This window comes from Meles meles, chromosome 21, assembly GCF_922984935.1.
Source record: "Meles meles chromosome 21, mMelMel3.1 paternal haplotype, whole genome shotgun sequence".
Lineage (NCBI taxonomy): Eukaryota > Metazoa > Chordata > Mammalia > Carnivora > Mustelidae > Meles > Meles meles.
In genome coordinates this window covers 43,784,589-43,807,888 of record NC_060086.1, presented here as the reverse complement: position 1 = coordinate 43,807,888, position 23,300 = coordinate 43,784,589, and the positions used below count along the sequence as shown (strand labels likewise).

At 54.4% G+C, this 23,300-nt stretch overlaps 1 protein-coding gene across 3 annotated transcripts in view; it reads left to right on the top strand.

Moving 5' to 3' along the window:
* The first annotated feature begins 3,222 nt into the window (after nt 1-3,222).
* RAB11FIP3 (RAB11 family interacting protein 3) overlaps nt 3,223-23,300 on the top strand; it is a 67,949-nt gene continuing 47,871 nt past the window's right edge. For 2 of the 3 annotated variants that reach the window (XM_045993766.1, XM_045993764.1), the window contains exon 1: nt 3,223-4,010. In XM_045993766.1, coding sequence (XP_045849722.1) covers nt 3,354-4,010 — 657 coding nt within the window. In that variant the 5' untranslated portion in view covers nt 3,223-3,353. The remainder of the gene's footprint in view (nt 4,011-23,300) is intronic. The other variant, XM_045993765.1, reaches the window with a different exon arrangement.

Genomic DNA, 23,300 nt, shown 5'->3' with positions numbered 1-23,300 from the left:
TCTTTAAACATTTTTTTAAAGATTTTATTTATTTATTTGACAGACAGAGATCACAAGTAGGCTTAGAGGCAGGCAGAGAGAGGAGGAAGCAGGCTCCCCGCCGAGCAGAGTCTGATGCGGGGGACTCTGGGATCATGACTGGAGCAGAAGGCAGAGGCCTTAACCTACTGAGCCTCCCAGGTGCCCCGACTGATGCATTTTAAGTTCATAGGACTAGCATGGATAGGGGAAACCATATGTAAATGACTACTATAATTTTGGTGTATCTCCTCCAGGGTTTTTTTTTTTTTTTTTTTTAAGATTTTATTTATTTATTTGACAGAGAGAGATCACAAGTAGGCAGAGAGAGAGGAGGAAGCAGGCTCCCCGCAGAGCAGAGAGCCCGATGCGGGGCTCGATCCCAGGACCCTGAGATCATGACCTGAGCCGAAGGCAGCGGCTTAACCCACTGAGCCACCCAGGCGCCCTCTCCTCCAGGTTTTAAAAACATGCCTTAAAAAAGTAGGTTTGTGGGGTGCCTGGCTGGCTCGGTCAGAGGAATATGTGACTCTTGATCTTGGGGTCATGAGTTTGAGCTTAAAATACTTTCTTTTTAAAGTAGGTTTGTGATTAAATTCAACCTTGCCTGTCACCCTCCTCTTCCTGCTGTCCATGGCCAGATCTCATTCAGGTGATGAAGGAGTCCTACCCTGGAAGAGACAAGCTTACCTTCCAAGTGAGGTTTCTTAACCCCTTTCCCTCAGGTCCCCTGGCAGGTGCAATAGGGCTGTGCCAGGACTCTGCTGAGTCATCTTGCTCATCTTTATCTTCTATCTATCTAACATCTGTCTGTCTGTCTATCTATCGCTGGTCTTCATCTTCCTCCCTCTCCCTACAAGCCAAAGATCACCAAGGAAGAGGGGTCAAGGAAATCCACCTGCTTGGAGAGTTCCTAAGATAAGCAGTTAGGGGCGCTTGGGTGGCTCAGTGGGTTAAAGCCTCTGCCTTCCGCTCAGGTCATGATCCCAGAGTCCCCCGCATCAGGCTCTCTGCTCGGCGGGGAGCCTGCTTCCTCCTCTCTCTGCCTGCCTCTAAGCCTACTTGTGATCTCTGTCTGTCAAATAAATAAATAAAATCTTTAAAAAAATGTTTAAAGATAAGCGGTTATCCAAGTACTTTTCAAAAGGAGAGTCACAGAGTTAGGTGTTCATAGACATTCACCCAGACCCCAAACCCAACGGATGGGGCTGAACCCGACCCTCCCTTCGTCTTCTGCGTAACAGTTACCAGGTTCAATTAAAACGACGTATCGTGGGGCAGCTGGGTGGCACCGTTGGTTAAGCATCTCACGCTTGGTTTCGGCTCAGTTGGTGATCTCAGGGTCGTGGGATTGAGTCCACTGTTGGGCTCTGCAGTCAGTGTGGAGTCTGCTGTAAGACTCTCTCTCCCTCTGCCCCTCTCCCCTAAAATAAATAAATAAGCCCTCAAAAAATGTGCATAGGGTAGGTGTGGAGGAGCACACTGAAGCGGCAGCAGGGGCGGCTTCCACCCAGCGAATCCATTTCATCTGGAATTCTACCCGCTGAACGCGTCCGCAGGCCACGCAGGGGATGCTGGAAGACGTTGGAGCGCCTGACCGGGAACTTGTCAGTTTTTTGGTAATGTCTGCACACAATGTGGGGCTCCAGCGCCAGGCCCCGAGATCAAGAGTGAGACACTGCTGACCGAGCCGGCCAGGTGCTCACGGGAACTCATCACCTGTTTCACCACCGGCTTGTGCATGCCATGCATGCTGGGGTTCCACGGGGCCGGCAGCCACCCAGGCCACGCAGATTCTTCCCGTGGTGGCAGAGCAGCAGCAGTCCTGCTTCCTCAGGGCTCCTGTACTCCCTCCTCCGCCCACACTGACACTCCTGTGTAGCGAGGCCGACGGTCACTGCACCTGCCTCTGAAAGTCACGTCCGCCAGGTGCATGGGCTAGACATCAGACTGCCGCCCAGACTGGAGAGGATTCTTCTTTTTCTCCGAACTTAACACCTTCCTCATGAGAACATACGGCGCCCAAAAGCAACTGATAAATTCGGGGAGGAGGACGCCTTGGCTGTGTTCCCAATGCCAGCCCTACAAAACCCGGTCCTGCGGGCCCTGGGATGTTGTCGCCGGGGATGACTCACGTAATTACCGCCCCGTTCCCACTGCGCACTTGCAAACGGAGGTGGTTTCCTCCGGCTCTCGCCGAGCGGCTTACGAAACGGATCTGGTGCGGGAGCCCGCGGCCGGTAGAGACACCCGTTCATACCTTCCCCGACACTCTTCGTTACAGGCTCCGTTGAGCCCCTCGCGCCCGCACGGACACCGGCGACCTCTAGGGAAGCGGACGTCAGCGGCCCGAGACCGCGCTGGGGAGGCCCGACGGAGGCCGGGGAGGACGGCCTCTCCACGGACCGAGCTCCGTGTGCGTCCAGGACAGCGCCGGCGCGGCACCGGGCGCTCCTTCGGCGCTCGCGGGGCCGTCGCACGCCGGCTGCGTCGCGGCCGCTGCCCACCCGTCCCCCCGCCGGCGGTGCCCCCAGCCGCGCGCTTCCCCCGGGCCCAGCAGGGTCGCGCCCCGCGCTCCGGCGTCCGCGCAGGCCGGACCCGGCGCGTCGGGACAGGTGCCCGCCCGGAGGTCCGCCACGTGCCCGGCGCCGCGCGTCCCACCGAGCCGCGCGCGCCCGGGCGGCGACAGAAAGTCCCGGCCCCGGATCCCGGCCCCCAGGGTCCCGGGCCGGAACGGACCCGCCGGCCGGAGACAAACACGCCCCCAACTCCCGCCACCCGCCGCGAGACGCTGAGCCGCGGCGCCCGCCTTTAAGGAAGGCCCCCGAGGGGCGGGGCCTGCGGGGGCGGGGCCTGCGGGCGCCGCGACGCGCTGACGTCAGGCCCGACGGGAGGCGGGGCGCGTGCGGCGGCGGCGGCGGCGGCGGTGGCGGCGGCGTTCGCTCGGGTACCGCGGGCACCTCAGCCTCCTCCTCCGCGGCCTCCTCGCCGTCCTCCTCAGAGGCCTCCGCGGCGCCTGCGGCTCGTCCCCGCCGCCACCGTCCCCGCCGCCGCCGCCGCCTCAGCGCCCTCCCGCGCCCGCCGCGCCGCCGCCATGGGCCCGCGCCCGCCGCGCCGCCGGGCCGAGGGCAGCTGAGGCGCCGCGCGAAGATGGGCGAGGGCGGAGCAGGGCCCGAGCGCCAGCCCGAGCAGCCCGGGCGCCCCGCGCGCGCCCGCCCGCGCCGCCGCGGGGATGCCCGCGCCCGCCGCCGCGCCCTGAGCGCCTTTGTCTGCCGCCCGCGCCGCCCGCCGCACCACTGGCCTCGCGGGCCTGCGCCGCGGCCGGGGACGCGCCCATGAAGATGGAGCCGGGCCGGCCGGCCTCCCCCGCGGGCGGCCCGGGCCCCGACGCCGAGCCCGGCGGGCCCGACCGGCCGGGGGCCGCCCCCGCCCCGCGCCCGGAGCCCGGCCCCCCGGAGGCCGCGGCCTGCGCCGATGCCGGGGCGGACCTGAGCGCCGGGCGAGCCCCGGGGCCGGACGCGGGGCCCGAGAGCGCCTGGGCGCCTGCCCCGGACCCGGGCACCCCGTACCTGCTGCCGGCCCGGGCCGCCTGTGCGGACCCCGGCCCCGGCCCCGGCCGGCAGCCGCCGGAACTCGGCCCGCTTCTGTCCTGGACTGAGGAGCCCGCGGGTTACGGAGCCCCGGTTCGCCCGGAGAGCCCCCCTGTCCGCGTGCAGGGCTCCCGGCGCAGCCGGCACGAGAGGGGCGAGGTCGACCTCTTCCCCGGCTTCCCCTCGCCCGCGGCGGGCGAGCTGACGCTCGACGTGGGTCCCGGGCGCGCGGACCGGCCCTCGGACTTCAGCCGGACCTGCCCGCTCCCGAGCGAGCCCGCGGCCTGTCCGGAGGACGGCCCCCGCCTTCGAGCCGTGTTCGACGCCCTGGACGGCGACGGGGACGGCTTCGTCCGCATCGAGGACTTCGTCCAGTTCGCCACGGTCTACGGGGCAGAGCAGGTAACCGGGCGGGCGCCCCCGGGCCCTGCGCCCGGCCGGCCCGCGCCTCCGCGTCCGGGCAGCGCGCTGTCTCCGCTTCCGTCGGCCGCTCGGCCCGGCTCGCTGGCGTCCCGCTGCCGGGTTTGGGCCGACTCCTCCCGCTGTCTCCCCCCCGCCCCACCCGTGCCCGGGCCGCGCAGGCTGGGTGTTTGCCCGCGGGGGAGCTCCCGGCCACGCGGTGAAGCTGGGCGCAGCGAGTCCCCGAGCTGAGGGCCCTGGGCCGCCCGGTTGAAGGCACCGCAAAGGCCCGAGCTCGGCTGGCCGCTGGACATCGTGCGAACGGACGCAGGCTGCTCCGAGCGCACTGGGCGGCGCGGCGGGCGTCCCTTCGGCCTCGGCTGCTCTCCAGCGAAGGCGGGAAGTTTCCGTGCTACCCTTGAGTGCGGGACGGAAGGAAGCTGGCCGCAGAGGACGGGTGCGGGAGCAGGGCGCCTAGTACCAGGAGCCCCGCGCCATCCGCGCGCCGCCTCCTGCGGGAGCCAGAGCTGCAGACAGGTGACGAGGGCACAGTGCGGCGTGTCATGGGTGGCGGGCGCGGCCCAGGAGGGGCGTCAGGATCTGTCCTTGGCCCGGATCTAGCATCTGGGGAAGTTTGCGTGGAGAGAAGGGGCTCAGCAGGGTCGCGGGAGGCACCCGGTAGGTTACTGGCGTCCGCAGTGAACACGGCAGGGTCCCTAGCACCCTGATTTGCTGGCGATCGCTTGCACCGACTGCAGACACTTGCAAGTGGGGGTTCGAGCGCACAGCGCTGTCCAGCCGCGAGGCTTCAGGAGAGGGGGTGCAGTTCACCCCCTGGTCTTAAGGGTGTCGTTTGTAACCTGCGGAAACCTCCGTGAGGAATCCTTGTACCCACGGGTATCCAGGGCCCCTCGGGCTGTCTCAGCTGTCGTGTGAGGATGTGGGTCCCCCCGCGGCTCCTTGAGCTGAGTGTCAGCCCTGGAGGGGGGGCGTGTCCATCTGGCATGTCTGAGGGGGCGTCCTGCACGGTGGGGTCAGCACTGCTTGTGTCCGCCTGCGTGGAAGACATTGCTGCCTCGGGCCCCACCTCGCAGCCTGATGGGCACAGAGCTGTGCGACTGACCGCGTGCCCTGTGGGCGGCACGGATTGCGGCTGCTGGGCCGGCGTCTTTTCCTGCATTTCCTTCGTGCCGCGGGCCTCCAGAGCACCGTGGGCATCCTTGTGTCTTCTCTCCAGACAGAGCCTTGCTCCGCACACCAGTCGCAGGTGCTAGGGAGGTAGTCCCCTTGTTCTTGTTTGTCCGCACCTGGCTCTGAGACCGCGCTCTGTGGCTTACGAGAGGCTCAGGTGTGTTTTCTCCGGGTCGCCACTGTTTCTGGGGCCGTAGTAGGCGGGTTCTTTTCTTTTTTGTTTTTAAAGATTTTAGTTATTTGTTTGACAGAGGTCACAAGCAGGCAGAGAGGCAGGCAGAGAGAGGAAGGGAAGCAGGCTCCCCGCTGAGCAGAGAGCCCGATGCGGGACTTGATTCCAGGACCTCGGGATCATGCATGACCTGAGCCGAAGGGAAAGGCTTTAACCTACTGAGCCATCCGGGTGCCCTAGGCAGGTGTTTTCCATCTCTCTGTTCAGGCAGGGACTGGAAGCACAGAAGGGATGAATAATTTCGCGAGCCCTCACGCATGGTCAGTGCTCGAGCAGGGATGAGCTCACAATCTTGAGGTGGCTCCCTGGTTCCTAGATTCGGTCTCTGAAGATACTTCCAGAGTTTCGTGTTACTGACTTCCGTAAAGTCCTTTTCATTTGGGAAACATCTTTTATAACTGTCCCTGTTCATCATAGTGGGAAAAAGCTTTCTTGTAATCACAAAGTAGAAATGAGTCGGAATTCTTTGCTCTGATAGCTCCTGGTGGAGTTTTGAGATTTTTTTATTTATTGTGGGGAGAGGCACCGATGAGGGAGAGTAGGAGAGGGGGAGGGCAAGGGAGGGCACGGACCCTGAGATCATGACCTGAGCCGAAACCTGAGCCACCCAAGCACCCCTCTCCTGGTGGGATTTTAAATTTGGGGGCAAAGCCCAGGTGACTTGGGGCTCGGGGGGATGGCTGTGCATGGGGAGATCTGTGGCGTCACAGCCCTGCTGTCAGACTGCTCTGGAGAGGCGGTCCTGGGCGTGGTCGTCTCAGTACCTGACTTGGACGGTGGAGGAGAGCTCCTGCTTTGGAGCGGACAATTCACAGGGTGATGAAGGGTTGGTTTTTGGGCCCGTGTGTAAGCTTTGCTGGCCTTTATTATGACTCAGGCTTGCTTTTTCCAAGTCCGATGTCAGAATGCATTATAGAGGAGCCAAGAGAAGAAGTAGTGTCTGATAGTGGAGTAGTTTGTTTGATTTTAAAGACTGTTTATTAGAGAGCGCACGCGTGCATGTGCCGGAGCGGGGGTGCAGGGCAGAGGGAGAGGGAGAAGCAGACTCCCTGCGGAGCACGGAGCCCGTTACCGCCACCTGAAGCCTAGGACCCCCCCATCTTGACCTGAGCCCAAGTCGAGGCTTAACCGACTGAGGCACCCAGGTGCCCCGATAGTGAAGTAGTTTAAAGAAAACTGAGGAATTCCACCTCGTGGTGAGTATTTTTAAACTTTTAAAATGAAAAGCCCTGAGCACTCCAGAAGTAGAGGGAGCAGTTTAGTGACACCCCCAACCCAGACCGCCGCGCAGTCTCGGCCGTCTCCGCGTCTCTGCGCAGCCCCACCTGCGCGCGTGTGGGAAGCGCGTGCCTGACGGAGAACCTCACCGTCTGCACCAAAGTACGGATCTGTAAGAGATAAGGGTTCTTCTGAAACAGCCGGGGTTTTTCAGAGGCCCTGGGAAGAGATAAGGTGGGTAACAGCAGCTACGACCCTAAGTCTCCGTACTCTCTGCCGTGAGATTTCAAAATACGGCATGCGTGAGGCTCCGAGGCTGGTCACGTTACAGTCCTTGATGACTGCAGCTAGAGTGCTCTCGGGTGCGGTCAGGTACGCAAAGGCAGCATGTTGAGTAACCTGCGTGTGAAGGAGAATTTTAAATTATTGAAGCCAATTACCTGAATTTTTCATGGCAGCAGCTCCTACTTATAAAACAGACGGCTGCTGTGTCCGTCTTTCTTTAGCAGCATCGTGGTGTGTGTGGGTCCCCTTACATCATCTGGCGGGAGATCAGGTGTAGGGTAACGGGACACGGCGCTGGCGGTGGTCAGCAGAGGGAAGGAGAGGAGGACAGCGGGGTAGTTTTTTCGTTGCTCCTACTGGGACAGGACTTTGTGGACCTCGCCACCCAGGTGCTAGTTGCCAGGTTGGGATAGGTTATTTTTAAGGCTTCGACCATTTCTGAAGAGTCTTCATCGACATGACCCCTTCATACCGAGAGGGATATAGGAAAGAACGTTAGGGTTCGAAGCTGACGGCCAAGAAAGAATTCTCTAGACGTCTTTGGCTCAAAAATGTGGTTTTGTTTGTTTTTATTTATTTTTTTTAAAGATCTTATTTATTTATTTGACAGAGATCACAAGCAGGCAGAGAGAGAGGCAGAGAAAGAGGAGGAAGCAGGCTCCCTGCTGAGCAGAGAGCCCAATGCAGGGTCCCAGGACCCTGAGATCATGACCTGAGCTGAAGGCTGAGACTTAACCCACTGAGCCACCCAGGCGCCTCCCCCCACAAAACGTGGTTTTATTAAAGCAGGAGGCCAGGACCCGTGGGCAGAAAGAGCTGCACTGGGGTGGTGAGGAGTGGCCCATTATATTACTTTCAAGTTGGGAGGGGGTTAAGAAAAGCATAAGTCTCCGAGGAATTTTGGAAGCAAGGTTTCCAGGACCTTGAGGGGTCCTCAGCCGTTGTTGGGTAAAGGTCATTTATTACCGTCTAATAAAACCTGAGTCATGAGACTCTTCAGGTGTGTGTCGCAGTGGGCCACATGCTTGGGGGATGACTGCCAACATGTATCTCAGGGATGGGGTAAAGGGAGTCTCCAAAGGAGTTTTTGTATGTTAGAGTAGACTTACAGGGTGGGGGGGGGATGGGGTGGGGAGGAGGTAGGAGGGGTTGCCCTAGGATTGCCTTTGGCCCTCAGCGGTGTCCGCATTGAGGCCCTGGAGGAATGTCACTCTGCCTGTTTCAAGGACTTGTCAGTGGGGCTCTAGGCAGTAAGGAAATTTAATACTTTTTTTCTGTCGTTGTTTCCCACGTCAAGAGGGCTGATGCTTTTGTAGCTGTGACCAGCTCATCCTAAAATGAATTTGTAAAGTAAATTTGAGGAGCTATGTAGGAAAGGACTCGTTTCTTTTGGCTTTATTTTTCAAAGGAATTAATTGTAATCTTGAAGATTATCTCCACATTTTAAGATCACACACACATACGTGTTTCCATCTTGATAGTCACCGATCCTTTCCAGAGCACCTACACACTGAAATGCTGGATGCCCTCCAGTGACCTTGTAGGCATTGTCCTTTTCAGCGCTTGTGTAAGTAGGCTGCTGGGGGAAGTGTCTCCCTGCTTCTCCGTCCCGCACCCCTGCTGGTGAGCAGCTGGAAGTTCCTAGGGACAGGCGGCTCCACCTTGCGTTGTGTCCGTGTCTTCCCGTTTCTTTCCTAGCCTTGAATTTGAGTGTGAGTGTGTCTGCGTGAGAGAGGGACTGGACACCGGTGTGGGAGCAGATGCCTGTGGGAGCTGGTGTGGGGTGTGTGTGCGCGGCGCTGGGTCTGTGTGTTGAAGGAATTGCTGTAAGGCAGGTGACATTCCTTTCTGTGCTTGGACCACAGGCAACTTTGTTCATGTCTCGAAATGGCTTTTTTCGGGGGCGCCTGGGAGGCTCAGTGGTTTAAGCCGCTGCCTTCGGCTCAGGTCATGATCTCAGGGTCCTGGGATCGAGCCCCGCATCGGGCTCTCTGCTCGGCAGGGAGTCTGCTTCCCTCTCACTCTACTCTCTCTGCCTGCCTCTCTGCCTACTTGTGATCTCTGTCAAATAAATAAATAAAATCTTTAAAAAAAAAGGTTTTTTTCGTATTATAAAAGTAACACGTACTTATTATTAAAAAATTGGAAAATGCAAAGTGATATAACATGTAAAACAAAAAAATAACCAATAATCCCACTGTTCTGGTAGAAACACCTTTAGCATTGTAGTGCATCTCCTTCCAGACTTTTTTATACACATCTCCACAGACATTTGTTCACAGCTGAGATCATACCGGATAGAAGCGAAATTACATTATGGATGTTCATTGTTTACAAAGATGAAACTGAATGATATCAGTAGCAAAGTGAGGGAAGTCCTCTATAATCTCACTTCCCAGAGATAGCTACAAAGTATTTAAATGTAAATTAAGATATATGTTATAAATGCTTCATTGCACAAAAGCGGTCCAAGTCCCATCTCTCCTGTTGGGAACCCGCTTTTTGACCTGTCTTTGGAAATTGCAGATCTCTGATACTAGTTGCCTAAAGGAAACCTAAAGTTTAGTTGTTTCCAGGAGGATTTAGAATTGCGAGGGGTTAATTCATCATAGGATCTGACGTGCAGGAGGAGTTTAATTCCGTGTAGACCACCCAGATCAGGCTGTCCGTGACACCAAGCTTACCTTGCTTACCTTACACTTACTTTGTTTAAGTTCTGGAAACAGGGTCTAAACATCCGTTAACATTGAAATATCAGGGGTGCCTGGGGGGCTCAGTGGGTTAAGCCTCTGCCTTTGGCTCAGGTCATGATCTCAGGGTCCTGGGATCGAGCCCCGCATCAGGCTCTCTGCTCGGTGGGGAGCCTGTTTCCCCCCCTCTGCCTGCCTCTCTGCTTACTTGTGATCTCTTCTCTCTGTCAAATAAATAAATAAAATCTTTAAAAAAAAATTGAAATATCGGGCAGAAGCAAGAGGGATCCCCTGAACACTGTTACGTAGCCCTTAAAAGTGAGAATGACAGTCCCAGAAGTACTTCTGATTAGATGAGGAGAGTGGTATATGTATCACGCTTTTTTTTTTTTTTTTAAGATTTTATTTATTCACTTTGACAGATGGAGAGAGATGACAAGTAGGCAGAGAGGCAGGCAGAGAGAGAGAGAGAAGCAGGCTCCTCGCTGAGCAGAGAGCCCGATGCGGGCCTCAATCCCAGGACCCTGGGATCATGACCTGAGCCGAAGGCAGAGGCTTTAACCCACTGAGCCCCCCAGGCGCCCTGTGTACCACAGTTTTAACTATGTAAAAGTTACCCACGTGGAAGAGTCTTGAAGGAAGCCCTAAAAATTAGTTCTGGTTGGTTGTGTGTGTACATGTGTGTATTGGGAAGCTGTATTTGTGTGACGCGAGAGGGTCTGTGGGAATGGGGTTGGTTTCATTTGAGGTACTGGCCAAATTTTGTTATGTTAGTGATTTTTATTTTGTCTTGGAAAGTAGTGCCTATATATGTATTATAAATTTCAAACAGTATAAAAAGGAAATCTAGTAAAAAATTCTATTACAATCTTTAGAAATAAAAGTTACACTCTTTTTTAAGAAAAAGATTTATTTATTTGACAGAGAGAGAGAGATCAAAAGTAGGCAGAGAGACAGGGGGAAGCAGGCTCCCTGCTGAGCAGAGACCCCCCCCCCCCCCCCAGTGCGTGGCTCAATCCCAACCTGAGCCAAAGGCAGAGGTTTATTAACACTGAACCACCCAGGCGCCCCCCACCCCCACCTTTTGAAGATTTTATTTATCTGACAGAGAGCAAGAGAGGGAGCACAAGCAGGGGGAAGTGGGAGAGGGAGCAGCAGGCTTCCCGATGAGCAGGGAGCCCGGTGTGGGACTTAATGCCAGGACTCTGGGATCTTGACCTGAGCCAAAGGCTGACGCTTCACCCACTGAGCCACCCAGGTGCCCCAAAAGTAACACTCTAAAGATAAGACACTTGGGGCACCTGGGTGGCTCAGTCATTAAGTGTTTGCCTTCAGTTCAGGTCATGATCTCAGGGTCCTGGGATCAAATTCTGCATCAGGCTCCCTGCTTCGTGGGGAGCCTGCTTCTTCCTCTCCCTCTACCGCTCTCCCTTTTTGTGTTCCCTCTCTCACTGTCTCTCTCTTTTTCTCTCTCTGTCAAATAAATAAATCTTTTTTTTTTTAATATTTTATTTATTTGACAGAGAGAAATCACAACTAGGCAGAGAGGCAGGCAGAGAGAGAGGAGGAAGCAGGCTCCCTGCTGAGCAGAGAGCCCAATGCGGGGCTCGATCCCAGGACCCTGGAATCATGACCTGAGCCGAAGGCAGAGGCTTTAATCCAATGAGCCACCCAGGCGCCCCCAAATAAATAAATCTTAAAAAAAATAAAGATAAGGCACTTATATGTTTTACTTTGACTTAGATAAGGTTTTAGATCAATTTACAGAATACATCTGAAGAAACTCAGGTTTCTCAGTTAATTTTTTTTTTTTAAGTTTATTTATTTCAGAGAGAAAGGGAGCAAGGGAAGGAGCAGAGAGAGAGGGAGACAAGCCGACTGACTCGCTGATAAGCAGGGAGCCCGACATGGGGCTCATTTCCAGGACCACGAGATCATGACTGGAGCTGAAACCCGAGTTGGATGCTTAACCCACTGAGCCACCCAGGTGCCCCTTTAATGAACTGTTGCAGAACATTGAATTGACATGTTCAGATGCTTATCAAAGACAGGCTGTTGGTCTGTGTTGGTGTTTGGTAAAATTCATAGTCTAAGAGTGTCTGTGATTCTTGACGGCTGGCTACGAGGTGGGCGTTGTGCTTTCCTCAGTGTCTCATAACACAAGTAACTCTGAGAACTTCTGGTGAAAAGCATGGCCCTGCAATTTTCAGAAGTGGAGACCAGTGGAGAAATGATTCAGTATCGTGGTTGGGGAGGAAAAGAAATTTTTCCAGAAGGTACAGTTTTGTTTTTCTGTCCAAATTTTTTTTTAAAGATTTTTTATTAATTTATTGGGCAGAGAGAGAGACAACGAGAGAGGGAGCACAAGCTGGGTGGAGTGGAAGAGAGAGAAGCAAGCTTGCTGCTGAGCAGAGAGCCTGATGCAGGGCTCGATCCCAGGACCCTGGGATTATGACCCGAGCCAAAGGCGGATGCCCAACCATCTGAGCCACCCAGGCGTCCCTTCTGTCCAAATATTTAGGCAATTTTAGGCAAGTTAGTATTACTCTGGTTGTGATCTTGTGGTGGTCTTGGGTTTGTCCTAAATTTCAAAACCAGAGCAAGTGTTGAGTTAACGTTGCACGTTCTGTCTGTGCCGCTCCCATGGGGGTTCTGGCTCCTTGTCTCTAAGCCGCTCTTGGGGCAAGCTCAGTCTTGGGCTCCCAGTGGCAGGATTTGAATGGGTGCCGCCCCCTCCTCTGCAGGGACGGATGTGGGCATCTGGTAGTGTGGACGACGCAGTTGAGACAGACTGAGGGCCAGTAGCGTTTCAGCGCTCCCGGCTTGGACGGAGCCCCGTTTGCACAAAGCACCCGTGTGTTGACGTGAAACTCCAGATACTTCTAAAATTGTAAAATCTTAGCTGTTTCTAGTTTTTTTCTTGAAATGCTAGCTAATTTTTAAGAAATATTTATCTATTTTAGAGAGGGAGGGAGAGAGCACGTGTGTGTTCGTGCGTGTGAGCATGATTGGGGGGAGGAGCAGAGGCAGAGGGAGAGAGCATCTCAAGCAGGTCCGCCGCTGAGTGTGGAGCCCAGCGTGGGGCTCCATCCCAGAAGCCTGAGATCATGATCTGAGCCGAAATCAAGAGTGGGGTGCTGAGCCAAATGAGCCACCCAGGCACCCTCCCCCCTTTTTTTTGGATGCTGAAATCTGAGAACAGAGCCTAAGCAATTTTGTTTTTCTTTTTCTTTTGTTTTTTAGATTTTATTTATTTGACAGAATGAGAGAGAGCGCGCACAAGCAGGGGGAGTGGGAGAAAGAGAGGCAGGCCTCACTTCGACCGGGCAGGGAGCTCGATGCGGGACTCGTTCCCAGGACCCCGGGATCACGACCTGAGCTGAAGGCAGATGCTTCACTGACTGAGCCCCCCAGGTGCCCCTGCTAAGTAATTTTCTAAAGACCCATGCCTTCGAAGGATTTAAGAATATATAGCTCTTGGGATTCTAGCTTGTTAAAAAAATCTATTTTACTTTTTCTTTTGTTGGATGGTTAAAAAATTTTTTACCGGGGCACCGGGGTGGCTCAGTGGGTTAAGCCTCTGCCTTCGGCTCAGGTCATGATCCCAGGGTTCTGGGATCGAGCCCCACATCGGGCTCTCTGCTTGGCAGGGAGCCTGCTTCCTCCTCTCTCTCTGGCTGCCTCTCTGCCTACTTGTGATCTCTCTCTGTCAAATAAATAAATAAAATCTTTAAAAAAAATTTTTTTTTTACCAAAGTTTTAGAGCCTTCTGTGCCCACAGCTAGTCATGCTGTAGTCAGAAGTAAGCTCAGTGCCGATAGTCCTGTTTGCGCTGGGGCGACGTGGCATTGGGAGCTCATCACTGATGTCAGTGATGTCAGAGGCTTCACGGAGTCATTGTTCTTTTTCATTTCACATCATTTGTTCTGGTTTCTCTTTAAGCAAGTTTAATCATCTTAGGCTGTGAATGATGTGTGGTACCTGTTTGGCAAGTCTGCTTATAGGTAGGTGGTTTATGTCTTTGGACAAGAGGAATTGTTCGGCACTGTAAAGACCATTATTGCCCTAAATCGTGGGGTAACAAAAAATGTGCTTAGCATTTTACTGTCATGAGCAAGCTAGGGGCGTTTTGTAAACTTTTGTTTTGATTAAGCTGCCTGGCAGTGAACTGATTAATCTCTCTCGCGCGCGCGTGCACACACGTATACATATGTACATACACACACACATATATTTTTGCTTAGTGATTATATTGTAATATTAAATTTCTTATATGTATTTATTTAGAAGACTGTTTTAGAGAGAGAGAGTGTGTGTGTATGCGCGAGCAGGAGGGAGAGGGAGAGAACCCCACATTGGGCTCCGTGCTCAGTGGGGAGTCTGCTGCTCTCTCTCTGCTGTATGCCTGCTTGTGCTGGCTCTGTCAAATAAGTGAGTAAAGTCTTAAAATCAGAAGGAAAAAGACAAAAACCTGGTAGAAAAATGGATAAAAAATATGAAGACGTCCCACAGGAAAAGCACAAATGGCCACGAAACATGTGAACATATGCTCACCCTCATTCGTGACGAGAGAGGTGAATACAGATTAAAATCACTCAGACACATTTCTCACTCATCATGTTGGCAAAAGTGTGGATGCTTGAGCACGTTCTGTCGGTGAGGCTGTTGGGAAGCACGGGCTCTCGTGTTGCTGGTGCGGGTGCAGAGTGGTACAGGCCTTATCAAGGGGGGTTTGCAGTATCTGCACACACACTGGCCCTTTGGCTTGACTGTCCTACTTCTAGTGATTTACCCTGAGGACGTCCCTCCACAAGTAAAAAGTACCAGATACACAGGTGTTCACTGCAGCGTTATCTGTGAATGAGCTACGGAAACAGTCAGTGTCCGTCCGAGAGGAGTGAGGTCTGTTCATGGGACAGGGCGCGGCTGCAGAGCGAAAGGGGAAGGTTTGTGCACACCGGCAGGGAGGGAGGCCCAAGACGCAGTACGTGGGAAGGGCAGACAAGTCCGCATGCAGAGTCGTGGTGAGGAAGAGTGGGTGTGTGACCCTCTGCTGGGAGGCTCGTGGAGGAGTGGGACCAGAGAGTGGGAAAGGAGAGGGGAGGTCGTGCTTAATGGGAAGTTGGAAAAGTCCCAGAGATGGATGACGGCGGTAGTCGTCCAACACTGTGGAGGTATTTCATGTCACAGGATACGGTTGTAATCTTTAAAATGGTTGGTTTATCACAATTAAAAAAGAAGAAAGAAAAAAAAAAAGAGGGATCTGAGGTGCAGAACCCTAAGTGACGGACTTCGGCTCCGATGAAGAGGACTGATAAGCATAATTAAGAAACCACACCTTATGGGGTGCCTGCGGGGCTCAGCCAGTTAAGCATCTGACTCCTGATGTCCGCTCAGGTCATAATGTCGGGGTTGCTCACTTGCTCTCTCAAAAGAAATAAATCTTAAAAAAAACACACACACAAAACAAAAAGGAAAGAAACCACACCTCAGGGGCCTGGTTGGCTCAGTTCGAAGAGTGTGCAACTCTTGATCTCAGGGTCGTGAGTTCGAGCCCCATGCTGGGTATAGAGATTACTAAAAATAAATAAACTTTAAAGAAGAAAAAAGAAACAAACCTCTGTATCTACTTGTGATCTCTCTCTGTCAAATAAATAAATAAAAATCTTTAAAAAAAAAAACAAAAGAAAAAAAAGAGCTGCAAAGAAACTGTGAAGAAGGTTCCTTAATAGATCAATGCAGTAATTTTTTTTTTTTTTTTCAAGATTTTATTTATTTGACAGGTAGAGATCACAAGTAGGGAGAGAGGCAGGCAGAGAGAGAGGAGGAAACAGGCTCCCTGCGGAGCAGAGAGCCCGATGCGGGGCTCGATCCCAGGACCCTGAGATCATGACCTGGGCCGAAGGCAGCGGCTTAATCCACTGAGCCACCCAGGCGCCCCCGAATTATTCTTTTTTAAAGTTTTATTTATTTTTAAAGATTTTATTTATTTGACAGACAGAGATCACAAGTAGGCAGAGAGGCAGGCAAAGAGAGAGAGGAGGAAGCAGGCTCCCCACTGAGCGGAGAGCCCGATGCGGGGCTCGATCCCAGGACCCTGAGATCATGACCCGAGCCGCAGGCAGAGGCTTAACCCACTGAGCCACCCAGGCGCCCCTCAAATCATTCTTTAAACTTTACAGTGGATTTCACATATTTCAAAATAAAAAGAACTAACAACGCGGGAAGTTTGTTGATGCTAACGTATACTTTGTCTTGTAGTGTATGTTAGATCGTGCGGCTTTTATGGATCTTAAAAGCAATCAACAGAAAGCAAACACCCTCCATTCCCAAACAAGTAACAGGCATGTTCCGCGTGGACACAGGCTCCCGGGTTAGTCACGCGGCACCCAGCGGGGCGCTTGTTGGTTCGTAGATTGCACAGGGTCGAGATTACCCTTCCCTTCGACACAGGGGTTGAAACGGGAAGTTAAGAACAGCTATAAGGTGAGACCATATTCTTATTTATCAAGGGATGTAAGTATCCTGTTCAGTGTACGGATTCTCTCGAAAGGAAGTTGATAAAGAGCTCTCTTTTCCCTTCTCTATTGATAGGGTTCAAATGGATAAATAAGTGTTTGAATAAATACGTGACGGGAGCTTAGAAATACTTAGGATGCCTAAAAATTAATTTCCTATTTGTAACTGGGCCTATTATCACTGCCACTGAGGTAGGACGGGTTTTCCGTCCAGTTAAGTATGTATTGTGACCTTCCAGCGATGGTCAGTCCTCGCGGAGCCTGTCGAAACCCTGGGCTGCTGGTGCGTAAACTCTGAGACCCTGCACACTGTTCAGCGTTATCGGGACCCAGAAGCGCTTCTGTTTATGTGAGTTTTATCTGCTGATCTGGACTCTCTTAGGAAGTGAAGCTGAAAAAATACGTGAAATATGTTTTTATTAGTTGATTAAAAATAATCCCTTATAGGGCGCCTGGGCGGCTCAGTGGGTTAAGCCTCTGCCTTCAGCTCAGATCATGATCTCAGGGTCCTGGGATCAAGTCCCACATCGGGCTCTCTGCTCAGCGGGGAGCCTGCTTCCTCCTCTCTCTACCTGCCGCTCTGGTTACTTGTGATCTCTCTCTCTGTGTCAAATAAATAAAATCTTTTAAAAAAAAATCCCTTACATGTTTATGTTGATGACATTTTTTAAAGAAAGATGCTAGTGTCTGAAATAGTGAGAAGCGTGGCATTGTTTTACGTTTTTGCAAGTGTCTTTAAGTATCTGACCGCACTGAAGAGAGCAGGAGTCCTGCATCTTCCGCAAGCCGAAGCCTCCGCGGCGCATTCATGAGCGTACGGTCAGCGAAAGCAGAACGTCTGGGAATGTCCCGAGTCTCTTCTGATCTTGCAGAACACCTGGGACATGAGGGGCGCTGGGACCCTGAGCACTGGTTGAGAACAGCGGTCTTAACTGCTGAGATGGCCAGCTTGTCGCCTGATGGCACGAGCTAGCACACGTCAGAATCCCCGGGAGACCCTGTCAGAACTGACTGCTGGGCCCACCCCGCGGTGCCTGGTTTGTGTTGTGTCAGCGGGGTGTGGTGAGAGATGTGTCTCTAACCAGTTCCAGGCCATGCTGCTGCTCCTCGTCCTGGGGTCTGGGCCAGAGAGCTGCCGTTCTTGAGAGTTTAGAAAACCTTTGCATCTCTTTAAAGACCCAGTCACGTCTCCGCGTCACTGTCCCTCACTCTGCGTTTGTTCTGACAGTTTCACAAGTGCTTCCTTGGGGCCGCCTCTGCTGGCCCCTCGGGAGGCCTCAGGGCTGCCCTCTGTCCTCACTGCCATCTGTCTGGTAGGAACAGAGAAGAAGCCTGGACCACCTACCTTGGTCCATTCTTCCTTTTTTTTTTTTTTTTTTTTTTTTTAAGATTTTATTTATTTATTCTAGAGAAAGAGAAAGAGTAGGCCAAACAGTGGGGAGCGGGAGAGGGAGAAGCAGACTCTCCGCTGAGCAGGTAGCCCGATGTGGGGCTCAGTCCCAGGACCCCAGGACCACGGCCTGAACGGAAGGCAGACGCCTCACTGACTGAGCCCCCAGGTGCCCTGGCCCGTTCCTCCTGACACAGCCCTGCTACTAGGTAGCCTCCGCTGGCTCTGCTGTTTTTCGGTACTTTAGTTTTTTCTTTCAGTTTAGTTTCACTGTTGCCGTGTGTAGAGCTTCAGCCGTGCAATGGTGTAGTGCGGGCTGCAGTCCGCTCACGGCCCTTCCTGCCTGTCCCGGCTCTTGCCTTCTCTGGCTGTTTTCTCCAGCTTTCGGGACTTCCTCTGGACTCTCTCTTGTGGAAGGCCCACGTGCTTTCCTCCCGTCGCCTCCATTGTCCCGTGTAGCTAGCCCTGGTCTGGCTTGGACAGGCCGTCTGCGTCGGTCCTGATTGCAGACAGCCTTCCTAGCTGACCCTGGGAGCGCCCTGCGGTCGCCTTTCCTCTCTGACGCAGCCTTGGGCTTTTCCTGGAGTCACTGGACCTTTTCACTGGTTTAGTCTTCTGCGCACCTGCCAACAGTTCTCTCTGTCCACGAGCTCGGGAACTTCCCTGATTGCGTCCTGGCTCCGGTTCTCGTGCCGGGGCTCATCTCCACGCCGCCGAGCCGCTGTCCTGCTTCGGGAGCACCTCTGCGGGTCTGCCCTGACTCGGCCTTCTGCCTCAGGTCCACGTCAGACCTCACCCGGGCCTTTCTTTCCAGGTATGACACGGCTGCCCCTCTCCCTTCCTGCGCCGGTCATCTGGCATTCCCTTGGCGGCCACCACGTCCTCTGTTCTTTACTGAGTGAGCGTCTTATGCGCCCGCTGCCTCTCCGGATGGTCAGGGCCTTGCCTCGAGCAGAGCAGTGTTCCTCCCGTGGACCTCCAGGAGGGGGTGGGGAGCAGCTGGGTCCTCGCCGCACTGGGCTCTGTTTGAGCCCCTCTCTGTCCCCCACGTCCGGCACAGGCGTCTGTCGGAACAGACTTGGTGCTTCTTTCACTGGCCTCGCCATTGTCCTGTGTGGTGAGTGGAGCAGGACTTGTTAGCGTCACGCAGTTGGGGGACAGGTCTGGACACAGACTGCCACCCCCTTCCCTTCTCCCCCAGATACTGACTGTGGGAAATCTGTGTCAACACATGATTTGGTTTAGCTTGCCTTACCTTGCGTTTTGTGTAAGTTTTCGTTTTTGTTTTTTTTTTTTTTTTTAAATTTTATTTATTTATTTATTTATTTGACAGACAGAGATCACAAGTAGGCAGCGAGGCAGGCAGAGAGAGAGAGAGGGAAGCAGGCTCCCTGCCGAGCAGAGAGCCCGATGTGGGACTCAATCCCAAGACCCTGAGATCATGACCTGAGCCGAAGGCAGCGGCTTAACCCACTGAGCCCCCCAGGCGCCCTTGTTTTTGTATTTTGACAACGTCCATGTAGATTCGGTTTTTGTAACCCTAGAATCTTCCTCTACGTGGCCGTACTGGGCATCTGTTTCTCATTTTTCCCTGCGAGGAGTAGTGCCGTGACCCCTCCAGCTCTGCACGTTACTTTGCACACACCTGACTTCCGGCAAGCCTTCATTCTTGTGCTGGCAAGAGTGAGGTTATTGTCTTGGGCTTTGGAATTGTAGATATTTAGGAATGAATCAGGGTTTCTTAGCATTTCAGAACTTTTCTGTGGCACCCCAGGTAGGTGATCGAGGGACAAGGCAGAGCGACCTTGGCTGGGCTTCTGAAAATCACTCACCTGTTTCGGCCGAAGCTTCCAGGTACTCTCCTAGAGGGTGGCCCCTGAAAGCTGAGAAGCTGCCGTGTGGCCTGCGTGTCCGGCCCCTGTGGATTGCAGGGGCCAGTGTGGCCCCGGGTGGTCGCACTCATCACACTCATGGTGCTGGGGAGCTGGGTGCCCGTGAGCTGCTCTTTGAGGAATACGGTCTGTGGCCTGTGGCATGCTGGCCGTGTGTTGCTCGCCGCGTGCTCTGCCGTGTTTGGTTTCGGAAGGGTCTTTGTCCCTCCCTCAACTGCATGTGGTCGGAGCCTTGGAGTCACACAGGACTGGGCTTCGTTTCTGACTCAGCCTCTTGCCACCTGGCCCGTGTGCATTTGAGTATCTTCCACGGGCCAGCTGGTGTCCTCGGTGCTGGGGACAGATGATAAGCAAGACTGGCACATTTTCTCTCCTTTCTTAAGGTATTAAACAGGTATTTGCCAGCTGACACAAACTCCGTGAACGAAAAGCAGAGATTAGTTGAGGTTGTGTAACAGGGAACCCGACCTAGTTAGGGAAGTTTCCCTCAGGGAAGGTTCTCTCCTCTCCTCTCCCGTAACTTCGAAGCCCACATTCTGAAGCTGAGTGGGCTTAGGGAAGCAAGGGCTGGGACAGGAGGGAGGGTCCCAGGGGAGGAGCCGTGGGGAGAGTCTTGAGTGGGAGGAGAACGCACTGGGCTGGAGGGTCAGGTGTCTGCAGGCCCAGAGTCTCTGGAAGGCCTTAAAGGGGGTAAGGGAGGGGGAGGTGATATGATCTCTTGTTTAGAAACAGGGCCCCTGGGGAGAGCAGTCAGGAGGCCAGCGCGGGAGTTGGCCGAGGCTGGAGGCTGGAGGCGGGGGAGTCCAGGCGCCTGAGACACAGGGCCTGGGGACCGAGCTGGAGTGACCTCCGGGCTGAATGTAGGTGTGGGACAGGCAGGAGGGCCTGGGCCTTGTGGGGACAGGAGGAAGCAGGGGGGAGGCGGGAGCCCTATTTCTGAACACAGCATGGGATGTGCAGTGCCCTCTGGGCCTGGGGCTGGGGAGACAGCGGGAGTTCAGCAGTGAGAGCGGAACGGTCTGTGGCTCCAGGAACAGAGGACACGTGTCATCTCCCATGGGACACACCCTAGGTGGGTGCGTGGTTCAGGTCTGACCCCATCTGTCCCACTCTGCACGACGCCATTCTCTTCGTGGTCCTGCCTGCGGCAGCAGCGTCCCCATGCAGAAGGAGGACCTTGTCCCATGTCCGTGTTCAAGAAGAGCCCTTCATTAGCCGTGTTTGTGTGGGGGTGCGGGGAGGCGAGCGGAGGCATCACAGGTGGCTTGAGCCGTGCACGGCAGCAGCATTGCGGGGTGGGGAGGCTGTGGGGGACGCAGCCCTCACCTTGAGTGTGAGGACACGCAGCCTTCCCTGTGGGGGTCTCCGTTCCCCTTGCCCCATTTTTCTCTTTTCCTTCGCGCTTAGCATGTCTAACAGCTTCCGAATTTTACTCGTTCTCCTGTTCGTCGTCTCTGTCTCCGTTGCTACCCATGTGGGGACGGTGCCAGCAGCCCGGCATGTGGCGGCTCCAGACACTCGGAATGAAACGAGTAAAGGAAGGGTTGAGGTCTGTCGGCAGGGACAAGAGGGCAGTGGCGTTGGAAGCAGCCAGCAGCGACCCGTGGCGCAGACCTGGGGAGAGCAGCACTGTGAGGTCTAGCGGGAGGCATGGGGCGTGCAGAGGACAGCGAGGGGAAGGCTGACGGACAGAGGGCGGTGGTTATCTGAAGATCGGCTAGGGGCCCTCCCGCCTCTCTCTACGTGAGGACCCTAGGGGAGCTTCACTGGTGGTTTTGAGCAGTGAACCCTTCCTGACAGCTGGGGACTGCTGCTTGTTGTTTACGTATGTACGTGTACTTTTATTGTTTTAATATTTACTTATCTGACAGACAGAGATCACAGGCAGGCAGAGAGGCAGGCAGAGAGAGAGGAGGAAGCAGGATCCCCGCAAAGCAGAGAGCCCGATGCGGGACTCGATCCCAGGACCCTGAGATCATGACCTGAGCCGAAGGCAGTGGCTTAATCCACTGAGCCACCCAGGCGCCCCCCATCTTAAAACTTCTAATTACATCATTTTAGGATGGGTTTTAAAACCTGTGTCAGGGGGCACCTGGGGGCCTCAGCTGGTTAAGTGACCCGAGCCGAAGGCAGAGGCTTAACCCACGGAGCCACCCAGGCGCCCCGACCATTGTGTTTTCAGTCCTCTCTGCACCCACCACAGGGCTCGGAGGCGTAACCCGAGATCAGGAGTTGCGCGCTCCCAGACTGAGCGTGTGTCCCTGGGAGAGTGCTCTCTGAGGACTACGTCAGCACGTTTGAGGGCTCGCTGTCTGCAGAGCCATGCTCCTTGGACTTTAACTCCCTTTCGGACACCCCAGGGGAGCTTCAGAATGGACTGCACATGTGTCTGTGACTCGTGACCCCAGGACTTGGCCCTAGGGTGACGTGGGCTTCCTGGAAGCCGTGGGCCCTGCAGCTTGCCCACTCTGTCCCAAGTTCTGTGCTGGCCTTGTGTGGAGTTGCCAGAAGAAACGAGGAAACACATTTCCCCGTTCGTCGGAGGCGATGGTTTGTGGGCTGTTGGGATTGGGGTAGGAACCGGTACTTCTGTCGTTTAAAGGGGGCTCTGTTCTTGTCTGCGGTTCTGCATGTTCGTTTTAGCCAGGTCTGGTTATCTAGGACCCTCTGAACAGATCAGGCTCTATTTTCCTTTTGTTATTGTCTTTGTGATTGTTATTGTGTGAAAGACATTTATTCTGCTTTGCAGGAATCTCGTGTTCCTGTTTCTGTAGGTGTGAGCGGCAGGTTCCCTGTTACCCTCTCATTCCCTAAACAGAGGCATGTTGTGAAAACACGGTACGTTTACTTGGTTGTGTTGTGTGTCGTTCGAGTGCGTTCTTCCTATGTATTATTACATGACATGGTGAGCTCGTAGATGGTTTCCAAAATTGGAGAATGTTTTTAGACCGTAAGTTTCTGTGTACATTTTCTTCTCACTGAAGACTAAGTGCCTTAAAGCACTTGGGCTGGTTGCCACCTTGGGGGTGAAGAGCCGTCGGTGAGAATCCGAAGTACAGGGGAGGTTGGGCCAGGGCAGCTTCCTCCCCCTTCCTCTGCTTTCCCTCCCCCTTCCCTCTCCCTCTCCTCCTCCTTCCTCCCCTTTTCCTCCTCCTTCCTCTCCCTTCCTCCCTTCTTCCTCCCTTTCCTTCCCCTTCCTCCTCCTCCTTCCTTTTTCTTCCTCTCCCTTCCTCCCTTCTTTTTCTTCCTTCCCCCTCCTTCCCTTCTTTGTCCCCCTTCCTCCCCCTTCCTCCCTTCTTCCTCCCTTCTTCCTCCCTCTTCCTCCCCCTTCCTCCTCCTCCTCCTTCCTTTCTCTTCCTCTCCCTTCTTCACTTTCCTCCCTTCTTTCTTCTTCTTACCCCCTCCCTCCCTCCTTCTTCCTCCTTTCTCCCTCTTCCTCCCCTTCCTCTTCCTTCCTCCCTGTTCCTGCCTTCTTCCTTCTCCCTTCCTCCCCCTTCCTCCCTCCCTTCCTCCCCAGGACCACATAACGTTGCTGTTCTCTGTAGGCCTGCCTGGCATCATGATTGCTCTCTGCCGACAGAGAGCATCTTGCTTTGCCTCCAGGATCCTGCCCGTTGTCTCTCGGGTCAAAGATGTGCCTTCCTCACCAAGACTTTCAGAAGACCCTTCTCTTTTAAGGGAAGAAAGACTGCCTTCTGCAAAGGCGATGTGCTGAATCTGAGACCAGCCCCGGAGGGGAAGCTCTCTGTTGGTGGGGAAGGAGGCTCCCTTGTGTCCCTTGGAGGCACAGCTGGGAGAGCTGCCAGGTGAGGCCGGGCTGGAGGAGGCAAGAGCGGGCACTCCGCCCATACCCAGCCACTGTCTTCCTGGCCCAGGC